The 14645-nt window shown below is 45.0% G+C and overlaps 1 protein-coding gene across 1 annotated transcript in view; it reads right to left on the bottom strand.

Annotated features, from left to right (window-relative positions):
• Nucleotides 1–14645, bottom strand: part of LOC126236141 (probable imidazolonepropionase) — a 195099-nt gene that overhangs the window by 39669 nt on the left and 140785 nt on the right. Inside the window, exon 7 of the mRNA XM_049945223.1 lies at nt 1469–1693. Within this exon, the coding sequence (XP_049801180.1) occupies nt 1469–1693 (225 nt within the window). The remainder of the gene's footprint in view (nt 1–1468; nt 1694–14645) is intronic.

The following is a 14645-nucleotide window of genomic DNA, read 5'->3' on the forward strand; positions in this document are numbered from 1 at the left end:
CAGTGACTAGCAAAGGTGTGTTTGGAGGCGCCCCAACCACCAGATGGCATACTAACCTGCCTGTCGCCTGCCATACAGCAAGTAGTTTGGCTTATCATTGGTTGCTAGAATTGTTGGATGTGCTTCTAAGAGATATCATGCTAAATTCTGACAATTGGTGTGTTAGATAGTCAAAACCCTGAGCTGGTTGGAGGACTCTGCCCATAATGCTTAATTGGCCAAGGTAGGCTTTGGTAAGCACAAAGACAAGCAGGACAAACTCTCTCCGTGTGCAGGCAGGCTTTATCTTGCTGAAATGTAAGCCGATGATGGCTTGCCATGAAGGGAAAAAAAATTGGGCATATAACATCATTGACGCAGTGCTGTGCTGTAAGGATGCTGCAGATGACAAGCAAAGAGAATGTGCCATGAAAAGAAATGACATTCCAGACCTTCACACGTGGTTGTCGGGCTATATGGCAGGCAACATGCAGACTGGCATGCCCTCCACTGGCTGGTGAATTTCCAGACACATCTTTGCTGGTCACTGGGGCTCAGTTCAGATCAGGATTCATCACTGAAGACAATTTTACTCCAGTCAATGAGATTACAAGCCAAACATGCCTGATGCCATAGTAGACAGGTTTATTGGTATGCAAAGGTCAATGGTAAGTAGCGCTGTGAGCTCAGTCCCCTTTGTGTGAGACGCCTGTTAGTGGTCCTTGTGGTCGCTGAAGAACCAGTTGCATGTCAGATAATTGACAATGATGAATTTGGGGCTCTGAATGCCTCTCTGTCTTCTTTCTAGGTCGACCGCTTCCTTATTGATGCTGTGTTTGGCCAAGGTTCACCATTCCTGCTAACGTCATCGAGTAGTGGTATTGCTCCTATCCAAATGTCGAGTGATTTGTTGATTACTCCAATTAGCTTCTCTGAGCCCAATTACACCTCCTCTTACCAATGCTGACATCTCCATCTATTGTTCACACACCTATCTGTGGGGCATAGTTACTGTCCAACTGAGTCTACGGAATGAAATTCACAGACTTTATGCCCTAGTATCGACATGTTCAGCTGCGTGTGAATTCCTAAGGGACCAAACTGCCGAGGTCATTGGTCCCTAGACTTACACATTACTAAACTAACTTATGCTAAGAACAACACACACGCCCATGCCCGAGGGAGGACTCGAATCTCCAGTGGGAGGGACCACGCAATCCGTGATATGGCGACTCAAACCGCGCGGTCAATATCGACATGCCCCCTGTTTACTGTCCTTGCTAATGTGTGGTGAAATTGCCCTGCAGCTTCACACATTCATCTGTCGGTCAACAAAGTATACAGTTTTGCATTTTCTGTAGACAGCTGTACGAATATCAATTTGTGACCAATACGCATAACTCTTCGTGGCGCTTTTTTTTTCGTATTAGAGTGCAATTATCACAGCAATCTGTGTTGTGATTACTGTGTGTGTTAGACCTTGACTTACCATGGCGTAACAGTGCGCGTTGGGGTTGAAGTCCGATCCTAGGGCGACGAGCGCGCCCGCATCCAGTAGTTGCCTGGCCGGAGGCGGCTGCAGCCGCAGCAGCAGTGCTGTCGTGGGCAGCAGGACCGCCCCCGGGGGCTGGCGCGCCGATCCCAGCGCTGCCACCCCGTCTGTGGACACTTCCTCCAGGTGGCTCACTGCCCACGCTCCTATATCCACTGCCAGCTGCCAGCATATGTGGACACAAATGTCACTCCACTGCTGTCAGAAGTACAAGAGAAGAGGTCCTATTTCTTGATGGTTAAATTTGTTACTACTAGGGTGAGTTATATGAAAACCATAAAACTGAAAGAATTTAAAGATATTCTAAGTGAAGTTGCTTATCAAGGAAGTTTGAAATACACTAAATCCACTACAGATGGAGCAGAGGGTTTACTTCTGATCTTTTTTTTCCGAGTGCTTTAGGGGCTGATTACGTCGGGCCTGTCTAGTATGTTTTACTTGAAGTCAAAGATGTAAACAATGGCACACAGTTTGATGTAACAATTCAAAAAGAGACCTTGAAGCCTCTTCCATTCAGTGAATAAACTACAGAAGAAACAACTATACTTACGAATAAAATGATAATATTCGCTGTGGCATGAGCGATCTGTGTCCCTTTTTTAGCACTTTCCCTGCAGTGCGTAGGTAAGATTTTGTTTCTAGTGGCAATTTGCAAAGAGATGGTGTTGATAATTAAGCGATGAACACCGAAGGAATACTTGAAAATATTCTCATTAGTTGCAAATAGTGAGAACCTTACGACACTCCCTTTTATTCTGCAATTGCACGTTTTCGATCTGGATAAACGTTTCTCCCCCATTTTGGCTTTCTTCTCACTTTGATGCGGAATGTGAACAAACATTAATTATCCAAATGTAATAATGTATACGAAAATAACGTGTATGGATTCATTCACAATCCATTCTCTCATACAGTAAGAATATAAATGTTGCGGTCAGCAGATTCAAACAGATACTCACGTAATTAACAATATAAGATGATTTCCTGAACATAGCCAAATACCCTATTACAACTTTTCGCAGTCGTATCGTCATTGCTGCGTATAAACACATGCGCGAATTCGATGGCAACATTATGTCATATGAAAGCAATTGGTGAACTAATTTCGAAGATTTAAGAATGGAAACGAACATTAGCATTTTTATAGATTATTTTACATTAGCAGACAAACACGGAGTTTTTCAAGTGCACGTGTCGTATTTGAAGAATATTCTTTAGGTAATGCAGTAAGTTATTTCATTAAACACACTTAACACATAGCGATAGCCTACACAATTAAACTAAAAGCAGCGCGTTTATAGAGTATTAATGCTTTAATTAATTTTTTGGAAGGCAGGTACCAAAAAATTTGCCCCCCGCCCCCCCCCCCCACCCCCCCCCCCCCCCCGCGACCGGGATCCTGGATCCGCCCCTGCTCCCAGTATTGTACCAATTACCCCACGTCGGTCGGTCTGCCGCTTAAAAAGAGCACCTCCCCCTTCCTTCCCACTCTCTCTCTCTCTCTCTCTCTCTCTCTCTCTCTCTCTCCCCCTTCCTCCCTCCCGCTCTCCCTCCCTCCCTCCCTCTCTCCCTCCCCCCCACCTTCCCCCCTCCATCCTCCACCCTCTGCCTCATCCCCTTTTCTAACAAGGGGACCATCAGACTTGTTGATCACGGATTTTGATGAGTCTTAGATATGTTGTAGAGAGACCTATCCTGAGTAGCTGGCTAGTAGTTTCTGAGAAAATCAATGTTGAAGTTTTATGAATATACCCTATACTCGTAACGTTAAGTATGTTTCAATCGAGCATGCGTAGTGCATAGGGCTAAGGCTCGCGGCTTTCACTCTGTCGGTGTCGGTTCAAACCTTGGGTGTATACCTTTCCTTTTTTTTTCAGTTCCGTCCTACAGAATATCATTTAATAGCAGACTTAATACAAAATTATTCCAAAATAGAGAAATTATTAACTGCTGTGGAAGGATTCCACATACAGACGAAAGTGCGCATACCTAATTTTGACTTCGCTTATGTAATTAATACCAATCAAAGCGGCTGCCAGATCCAATCGACGTACAGTATAACCACGAACGAAAACCGACTTGAACAAGATTGGTCATTGTTAGTACTCTATATCTGTGTCAGAAAAGATATTCCCTTGCGTTTTCTTATGTATGAAAGACTACTCCGGAAAATTTAGCCAGATTGTTCAAAAATAGTTGATGACTTGTCTCATAAATTAAGAAAATGTAATTGTGAGCTGTTCGAAAACAGGAAGTTCATCAAAGAGCTGTGCAAAGAGTTCTTGAAATCTATCATTGTTCTGTACGTGGGACAAGAAAAATATCTTTACACTATTGATTCGTGGGGAGAGCAGAATGATCGGACACTTTATGATCAAATCTTAGTACATGAAAGACAAGCATGCATTTGCACCGTAAAAATTATTCCGCCCAAGTGTGCTCCACTTAGCCAACCGCGTGATGTTTATTTTGACAGGTAGGTTGAAATTTTCCCGAAAAAATTCAAAATGCTCGCAACTTGTAAATATAAACAGAGAAATCACTTCAAGGGAAGATTCCATAAAAATATATTCTTTAATGCTGCATCAGTTTAGTGCACCTGCTTTCACAGGAATGATCAAATACACGTAGTTTGCATTGAAGTTGGTCGAAGAAAGAATACTCGACTTGAATTTAAGCGAACTGTGTTTTCCGGCATCGCTTCTGAAAAATCTGTGTGTCTGTAAGTTTAGATGACCACTGCAACTTGGTGACATCAGAAACAATTTAATACTTTGAAACAGTTACGTGTGGTGTACGAAGAGTGTACTCTGTTGAATGAGGAATACATTAAACAGAGAAGCTGCGTCCATTAACAATAATTAACTTTCGGTTACATGACAAAACACAAGTCGAAATGCTGTCTATTCGTCTCAGTTCCCAGTAAAACTTAAACTGGAACGATCGCAAACATACTTTTGCGGGGAAGGCAAACGAAAGACTGCGTTTTATTGTCCGCACGCCAAGAATACGCAACAGGTCTTGTGAAAACACTGCCTACACTACGTTTGTCCGTCCACTGCTATAGTTTTTCCGCGCGGTATGGGATCCTGGACAGACGTGATTGACGGTGCACGCCAAAAACGTCCAAGGAATGGAAGCACGATTTGCAATGTCACGAAATAGGGGAGAGAGAGTCCTAGATTTGATAAGCGAGTTGGGGTGATATTCATGAAAACAAAAGCGTTTTTCGTTGCCGTGAGATCTTTGCACGAAATTTCAATCACCAACATGTGTTCTGAATGCCAAAACATTATTTCCTCGGGAACTTACACAGTAATAATGTAATTCAGGGTTCGTAAGAAAAGATTTAAGTGGCCCTTTTTCCCGCATTCTGTTAAAGAGTGCGACGGTAGAGAAATAGTCCGAAGGTGGTTCGATGAACCCTCAGCCAGGCAAATAAGTCTGGATTGCAAAGAAATCCTGTAGATGTAGTCATGTAGATGTAACAACGAAACTATGTTGTAATGTGCTACAAGTGAGTTACATTTGATTTGAACATCGAAGTTGTTTGCTGTTTATTTATTTTTTGTTCATTATTTTCAGCCATAGACAACACCTAGGTGCGTTAAATTGATACTGGAATAAAGTGTCATGCATGGACCAATAACAATAAATTAATTACTACTTGTTGTGGTACTGCAGTATCTGCCAGCGTCTTCAGGAGTGGATATCGCATACGACGTTCCTAGGGTGTTTATAAGTGGATATTGCAGACGGCTTCGAACAAAATTTGAATGTAGCTTCGTAAAACTTCCTTGATCAAACGATCTGAGTTGCTGGCGAATACAATTTATCCTCACTAGACAGTACATATTATCATTATACATGAGGTGAAAAAGGTTTTGTCGGGTGCGGTGGCCGAGCGGTTCTAGGCGCTTCAGTCACAAACCTCGCAGCTGCTTCAGTCGCAGGTTGGAATCCTACCTCGGGCATGGATGTGTGTGATGTCCTTAGGTTAGGTAGGTTTAAGTAGTTCTAGGTTTAGGGGACTGATGACCTAAGCAGTTTGGTCGCATAGTTCTTAGAGCCATTTTTTGATCTTTCGCGTAAATTTTCTTTACATAAACGGCCATGTCTTTAGATTGCGTTGACATAGAAGCTCACTTTTTTACACCACCAAGAGACCGTATACCGCAGGAAGTGTGAAACATTTCCGCTTATTATGTCTACCCGTACTCGAGGTAAAAGGGTTTTAAGCGTTGGGTAGACAGATAGACGGTCAAGAAAGTGAGACTAGTAGGGTTCCATTTATACCGATTTAGGTAACGAAATCCTAACAACGAAACTAGCTACTACAGTTACTGAAGATGAGGGCCGCATAACAAATTCCCCCTACTCTTTATTCAAATTTTCTAGTTACAGTCGATACATCAGCATATTAATCGTAGCTACGCTTTCGATTCAAATCACATTTACAGGAATGCAAAAAAAAAAAAAATCATTTGCCTATACACGTGGTAATTTAGATCCCAGTATTAATGCCACCGCGTTTTAGAAGTGCGACCATTCCCATTGTTAGCTAGCTTAAGAAACACTTCGGCTAATGAACGGTTTCTGGCTGTGGCTAGTGTAATGGAGAATTCGAAACATTGTAGAATACTACAAAATTGTTGAGGCTTTCGTGGCCACTTGTTGACAAACTGCCTATTGGCTTCTGTCTCGGGTTCTTCGGCCGACGTTCATCTAATGATTTTTCTGACGTTTCGCCAGCACGAGTGGCTGGCATTGTCAAAGCTTCACACTCCATTGCCGGTGGTGAACTGGAGCCGAGCTCGCGGGCGCAGGCTATATGTACCTGGCGCGCCAACGTCCGAGGGCTTCTCCGCGGTCATTTCCGGTGCGGTTCTCCTCTTGCTACCTGCGACGGTCGTTCGCTGCAGTACGGGAAGCCAGGATCCGTTGACCTTAAGGCTTTCCTCTTTCTTGTTCAAACTGTTCGCGTGTTTTTGTATTTCTACAGCTTCTCTGAACAAGCGCGTGTGATAGTGCTTCTCTACAGCCAGAACTTCCGTGTCGGCGAATTTTATTACATGGTCGGTCTCATTCAGTGCGTGCTCTGCCACGGCCGATTTCTCCACCTGCCCCAACCTGCAACGTCGCTTATGCTCTTTGATCCTGGTGTTAATGGATCGTCCAGTCATTCCGACATAAACTTTTCCGCATGTGCATGGTATGCAGTATATTCCCGACACTGCAAGTGGGTCTCTTTTCTCCTTCGCCGATCTAAGAAACTCTTTGATCTTCCTTGTCGGTTTGAAAATCGTCTTTACGCCATGTTTGCGCAATATACGGCCGATTCTGTCCGTCACTCTGGGAATGTATGGCAGAAAGGCCGTACCCGACAATTCTTTTTCCGGTTCCTTACTTCGCCGAGGTTTGGGCTCTGTTACACTTCTAATATAATTTGTGGAGTAACCATTGCTCCTCAGGACAGTTTCCAGGTGTTGCATTTCTCGTTTCAGGTGTTGCGGCTCACAAATTCGTCCTGCTCTCGTTACGAGCGTACTAATCATGCCTCTTTTCTGGCTCGGGTGGTGGTTTGACAGTTTGTGCAGGTATCGGTCCGTGTGAGTCGGTTTTCGATACACGCTGTGTCCCAGATCTTCGCCGTCCCTTGTGACCAGAACATCTAGAAATGGCAGTTTCTTGTCCTTTTCTACTTCCATGGTAAATGTTATGTTGGCATGGAGGCTGTTCAAGTGTCTTAGGAAGTCACTGAGCTGTTCTTCACCATGGCTCCACACCACGAAAGTATCATCGACGTACCTGAACCACACCTTAGGTTTGCAAGTCGCCGAGTCCAGTGCCTGTGCTTCGAATTGTTCCATGAAGAAGTTGGCCACCACTGGACTGAGAGGACTACCCATGGCGACGCCTTCCAGCTGTTCGTAGAAATCGCCATTCCACGTGAAATAGCTCGTGGTGAGACATGCATGGAAGAGCTTTCTGATGTCTAGCGGAAAAATGGAACCGATGTGCTCCAGAGCGTCACTGAGTGGCACTTTCGTAAATAACGAAACAACATCAAAGCTGACCAGGATGTCGTTTGGTGCAAGTTTCAGTTTCTTCAGCTTCTCAATGAAATGTCCTGAGTCCTTAATGTATGTGTCGGTCTTCCCCACGTGTGGCTGGAGCAGAGAGGCCAAGTGTTTTGCCAGTTTATATGTCGGTGATCCAGGAGCGCTAACGATCGGTCTCAGTGGAACGTTGTTCTTATGGATCTTGGGTAATCCATACAGCCGAGGTGGTAGGGCTTCTGTGTTGCGCAGGTTTCTCTGTATGTCCGCCGGCAGAGAAGACGCCTTGATTAATCGATTCGTATTCCGTGTGATACGTTGCGTCGCATCTGCGCTTAGTTTTCGGAACGTCGTCGGATCTAATAGGTCTCGGATCTTTTGCTCATAATCTTCGGTCTTCATTACGACGGTCGCATTCCCCTTATCGGCAGGCAGTACCAATATACTCTTGTCGGCGTTGAGATTCTTAATGGCTTGTACCTCTTCTTTCTTCAGGTTGCAAGCTGGTGGTTTTGCTCGGCGCAGTATCCTGGCTGTTTCCGTGCGTATTTCCTCTACCCTTTCACAAGGAAGGGTACGAATGGCTGCTTCGGTGTTGGCAATGATGTCCTCCATAGGTATAGTTCTCGGGATGATAGCGAAATTCCCTCCTTTTTGAAGAACAGACACTTCCTCTTCGGTCAATTGTCGTTCAGCGAGGTTGACCACTGTGTGTGACATGTCGGGAGTCGCCTTGTCGGTGTGCTTCCGGCATGTTTCAAACTTTTTCTTCTGTCGATCGGTGCAGCGCTCGAGTTCGTTCTGCATGCTCCTGTGAGTGATGCTGTCAATCTTGTTCCAGTCGTCTAGATGCATTCTGCTACTTAGTTGATAGAAAAGGTCCAGAAGTTCCTGATCCGTTCTTGCCAAGTCTCTCCGTGTTGTATGTATTCGCTCACGAAGAAAAGCTCGTTCCATTCTGTCGTAGATACGATGTGCTTGGGCGGTGGTGAATAGGCGCTTACATCTCAAGAACTTCGGTGTAGCACATTCATCTCGGCAACGTGACAGAAAGGCGAGAGAGGACATCAGTCGCGCTTTCTTCTTCCGTCGTTGGTCAAGGCGTCGGTACAATCTGCAAATCTCCTCCCCGTAGAGGCGTAATACAAAATTGTTGAGGCTTTCGTGGCCACTTGTTGACAAACTGCCTTTTCTATCAACTAAGTAGCAGAATGCATCGAGACGACTGGGACAAGATTGACAGCATCACTCACAGGAGCATGCAGAACGAACTCGAGCGCTGCACCGATCGACAGAAGAAAAAGTTTGAAAGATGCCGAAAGCACACCGACAAGGCGACTCCCGACATGTCACACACAGTGGTCAACCTCGCTGAACGACAATTGACCGAAGAGGAAGTGTCTGTTCTTCAAAAAGGAGGGAATTTCGCTATCATCCCGAGAACTATACCTATGGAGGACATCATTGCCAACACCGAAGCAGCCATTCGTACCCTTCCTTGTGAAAGGGCAGAGGAAATACGCACGGAAACAGCCAGGATACTGCGCCGAGCAAAACCACCAGCTTGCAACCTGAAGAAAGAAGAGGTACAAGCCATTAAGAATCTCAACGCCGACAAGAGTATATTGGTACTGCCTGCCGATAAGGGGAATGCGACCGTCGTAATGAAGACCGAAGATTATGAGCAAAAGATCCGAGACCTATTAGATCCGACGACGTACCGAAAACTAAGCGCAGATCCGACGCAACGTATCACACGGAATACGAATCGATTAATCAAGGCGTCTTCTCTGCCGGCGGACATACAGAGAAACCTGCGCAACACAGAAGCCCTACCACCTCGGCTGTATGGATTACCCAAGATCCATAAGAACAACGTTCCACTGAGACCGATCGTTAGCGCTCCTGGATCACCGACATATAAACTGGCAAAACACTTGGCCTCTCTGCTCCAGCCACACGTGGGGAAGACCGACACATACATTAAGGACTCAGGACATTTCATTGAGAAGCTGAAGAAACTGAAACTTGCACCAAACGACATCCTGGTCAGCTTTGATGTTGTTTCGTTATTTACGAAAGTGCCACTCAGTGACGCTCTGGAGCACATCGGTTCCATTTTTCCGCTAGACATCAGAAAGCTCTTCCATGCATGTCTCACCACGAGCTATTTCACGTGGAATGGCGATTTCTACGAACAGCTGGAAGGCGTCGCCATGGGTAGTCCTCTCAGTCCAGTGGTGGCCAACTTCTTCATGGAACAATTCGAAGCACAGGCACTGGACTCGGCGACTTGCAAACCTAAGGTGTGGTTCAGGTACGTCGATGATACTTTCGTGGTGTGGAGCCATGGTGAAGAACAGCTCAGTGACTTCCTAAGACACTTGAACAGCCTCCATGCCAACATAACATTTACCATGGAAGTAGAAAAGGACAAGAAACTGCCATTTCTAGATGTTCTGGTCACAAGGGACGGCGAAGATCTGGGACACAGCGTGTATCGAAAACCGACTCACACGGACCGATACCTGCACAAACTGTCAAACCACCACCCGAGCCAGAAAAGAGGCATGATTAGTACGCTCGTAACGAGAGCAGGACGAATTTGTGAGCCGCAACACCTGAAACGAGAAATGCAACACCTGGAAACTGTCCTGAGGAGCAATGGTTACTCCACAAATTATATTAGAAGTGTAACAGAGCCCAAACCTCGGCGAAGTAAGGAACCGGAAAAAGAATTGTCGGGTACGGCCTTTCTGCCATACATTCCCAGAGTGACGGACAGAATCGGCCGTATATTGCGCAAACATGGCGTAAAGACGATTTTCAAACCGACAAGGAAGATCAAAGAGTTTCTTAGATCGGCGAAGGAGAAAAGAGACCCACTTGCAATGTCGGGAATATACTGCATACCATGCACATGCGGAAAAGTTTATGTCGGAATGACTGGACGATCCATTAACACCAGGATCAAAGAGCATAAGCGACATTGCAGGTTGGGGCAGGTGGAGAAATCGGCCGTGGCAGAGCACGCACTGAATGAGACCGACCATGTAATAAAATTCGCCGACACGGAAGTTCTGGCTGTAGAGAAGCACTATCACACGCGCTTGTTCAGAGAAGCTGTAGAAATACAAAAACACGCGAACAGTTTGAACAAGAAAGAGGAAAGCCTTAAGGTCAACGGATCCTGGCTTCCCGTACTGCAGCGAACGACCGTCGCAGGTAGCAAGAGGAGAACCGCACCGGAAATGACCGCGGAGAAGCCCTCGGACGTTGGCGCGCCAGGTACATATAGCCTGCGCCCGCGAGCTCGGCTCCAGTTCACCACCGGCAATGGAGTGTGAAGCTTTGACAATGCCAGCCACTCGTGCTGGCGAAACGTCAGAAAAATCATTAGATGAACGTCGGCCGAAGAACCCGAGACAGAAGCCAATAGGCAGTTTGTCATTGTAGAATACGTTTGCAGCTATGTCGCCGTTTATTTCCTGGGGTGGTGCAGGATTATCCTACTAAATGTACTTGCTAATAACAGTATTTTGTTATTTCGATTAACATCCCGAATGATTGTCACAGAAGCGGTGACATAAATGTAGAAAATTCATGTTTTTGAGTCCAGAAAGCTCTATGCTACAGAAACTGCAGATCCTTTTGCAATTTTCATTGCGAAATTGTCGGCTTATTCATGTCTGGGGTAATAATAGAGGGCTGTTTACCTGGGTTGTCTATTAGCGTAGTGAAAGGTGTTTGCTGCTGCAAGGGAGGTGTGGTCTGTTTTCGGTTTTAATCTCGGTGGAGGCAGATAGACTATCAGTAAAGCAATTTTAAGAAATTCTCGCGCCCCCAATACGTTTTATTGCTACCTTCATTCTGTACTGGCGCCCTGAGGATGTCAATGTGAATTCTACAAATTTCACACTTGTTGCTGCCTACTTTTTCCGCTTCAGTCAATAATCGAATTGACTTAAGTGTGACACTGAATGATTTTTAGCTGAATTTCGGTATGAATCTTCATGCATTGCTAAATTTCGACACTTTCATGGTAGGTCAGCAACGGTAATGCAGTATGACTGGTCTGAACGTTGACACACACCGTTTCGCGGCCTAATGCGCATAACATTTTGCTAATTCGTAACGATCTGGGGTACTTTGTCTTACTAAAACAGTTATGTTATCTCGATAAGCTGAAATTAATTTTTATTAGTACAGTTCATATTAATTAACGTTTCATCTTTCATTTATATCTTATATTTACGTGTTGTGTTTGACACACTAATCAGCATTAATATAGTCTTACACATGATTAAAAACAGTTTGACAAAGTTCGGATGGTTTTTCAATTTCACGCCTGTGCGTAGTATGTTGGTAGCACTTCGTCGCCTTGCCTGTTATGCTGTGTAGCCTTCGTAGCAGACTTTAAAGCTGTGCGGATCAGCATAACGAAAAGGCGAGGGGTCTCGCTCGTTTTGCCCACGACTGTCCATAAGCATCCTGTCTGATCACCTGCATCCATTCATGTCCATTGTGCATTCCGACGGACAATTCCGGCAGGACGATGCGACACCCCACACGTCCAGAATTGCTACATAGTGGCTCCAGGAACATTCTTCTGAGTTTAAACACTTCCGCTGGCCACCAAACTCCCCAGGCACGAACATTATTGAGCATATCTGGGATGCCTTGCAACGTGCTGTTCAGAAGAGATCTCCAACCCGTACACTCTTACGGATTTATGGAAAGCCCTCAGGATTCATGGTGTCAATTCCCTCCAACACTACTTCAGATATTGGTCGAGTCCATGCTACGTCGTGTTGCGGTACTTCAGCGTGCTCGCGGGGACCTACACGACATTAGGCAGGTGTACCAGTTTCTTTGGCTCTTTAGTGTATAATAACTGAAGCCAGCAACTCCATGCACAATTAAATCTTAAAATACGCATGCATTCGTGCACTATTAAATGATGAAACATGCACAGCTAAAGGGAAAACATGCAATGTCGGAATTCAATCTTTTGTTGTGATGCATTTTATTTTATTTTGAAACAGTGTACAACAACCAGTTTTTCCAAATTCTCCACTGACCTGAGGTAGCTCTGCACGTTCAGCTGCTGAGCTAACAGTCCTTGGATTCTGGAGGCGAAGTGATTTGAAAATGATTTTCTGTGGTTTCCCATTGTCAGTTTAGGTAAATACCAGGTTTGGTAGCTTATTATAGGCCACAACCAATTCCTTCCGAATACCTTCCTTCCTTGGCAGATTCCATTTCCCTTAAAGATGTAGCCCCTTTAGTTAGATGAAAATAGCTGCATCGAAGGCGGGCCGAGTGTCTCTTCGGAGACTCCCAGCATTAAAAGGCACATAATAAATAAATAATAATCCAAATTCTCTACATTTAGGCTCATGTATTTGTCTGCTAGGACATTCTTTAATGCAGAAAATTATCTTTCTTACACTGTAAGAAGTGGTAGATTCATACTTAAATAAGAAAATTTGGGAAAGTGTAAGGCTGAATAATTCCATATCCTTTGTACTTTCGCCACCAAAAATTGTTGTAGCTTCTCTATTGAAAAAAAATATCTTTACTCCAAAATCTGTAATAATCACGGTGTCGCAAAAAGTAAGCGCTCCAGCATTCCTAATCACTTCTTCAGCTTAAATCAAAACCGAAAAAGAAGAGTGTAAAATGACCTGTAAGGGTGAAGGAAGATTGGAGCATGACTGCTTCTTAGTGATTTGCCAAAATACAGAACTCCTAAATAACGAGATCATATCTCCGCTTGGTGAAAACTCCGAGATACTTGTCGAATAAAAAATGGCTCTGAGCACTATGGGACTTAACATCGGAGGTTATCAGTCCCCTAGAACTTAGAACTACTTAAACCTAACCATACTAAGGACATCACACACATCAATGCCCGAGGCAGGATTCGAACCTGCGACCGTAGAGGTCGCGCGGTTCCAGACTGAAGCGCCTAGAACCGCTCGGCCTCACCAGCCATTGTCGAATGAAACGGTTTATCGTTCTTTAGGGAAAATTTCAGATTGAATGAAAAACATGTCTTTTTAAGGTCCCCTTTAACGAATTCCTCCTACCCTTCTTCTTTGACAAAATCTTGGCCACGTCCTTGAATGTCACGAGTGTAAGCCACGAGTTTGGTATTGCTCAGAGCACTGTTTCACTTGTGCGGGCTCTGCGAAGTGCAAAGTGGCACTGGAAGTCGTAAAACGACGCATGATGTATAGGGTCACCGACCACGGGTAAGCAAGTGGACGAGACAAATTAATCTTCAAAAAAGGCTAGTTTTCACAGCTGGCATTTACATCTTTGGTGATTTATGTTTTATAAGCATATAAATTTAAAAAAAATACAAAACAACTTTAATTGAAAAGAAGAAGGAGTCAAGAATGAGATTTTCACTCTGCAGCGGAGTGTGCGCTGATATGAAACTTCCTGGCAGATTAAAACTGTGTGCCCGACCGAGACTCGAACTCGGGACCTTTGCCTTTCGCGGGCAAGTGCTCTACCAACTGAGCTACCGAAGCACGACTCACGCCCGGTACTCACAGCTTTACTTCTGTGGCTAAGCCATGTCTCCGCAATATCCTTTCTTTCAGGAGTGCTAGTTCTGCATGGTTCGCAGGAGAGCTTCTGTAAAGTTTGGAAGGTAGGAGACGAGGTACTGGCAGAAGTAAAGCTGTGAGTACCGGGCGTGAGTCGTGCTTCGGTAGCTCAGTTGGTAGAGCACTTGCCCGCGAAAGGCAAAGGTCCCGAGTTCGAGTCTCGGTCGGGCACACAGTTTTAATCTGCCAGGAAGTTTCATATCAGCGCACACTCCGCTGCAGAGTGAAAATCTCATTCTGGAAACAACCCCCAGGCTGTGGCTAAGCCATGTCTCCGCAATATCCTTTCTTTCAGGAGTGCTAGTTCTGCATGGTTCGCAGGAGAGCTTCTGTAAAGTTTGGAAGGTAGGAGACGAGGTACTGGCAGAAGTAAAGCTGTGAGTACCGGGCGTGAGTCGTGCTTCGGTAGCTCAGTTGGTAGAACACTTGCCCGCG

The sequence above is a fragment of the Schistocerca nitens genome, chromosome 2 (assembly GCF_023898315.1).
Source record: "Schistocerca nitens isolate TAMUIC-IGC-003100 chromosome 2, iqSchNite1.1, whole genome shotgun sequence".
Classification (NCBI taxonomy): domain Eukaryota; kingdom Metazoa; phylum Arthropoda; class Insecta; order Orthoptera; family Acrididae; genus Schistocerca; species Schistocerca nitens.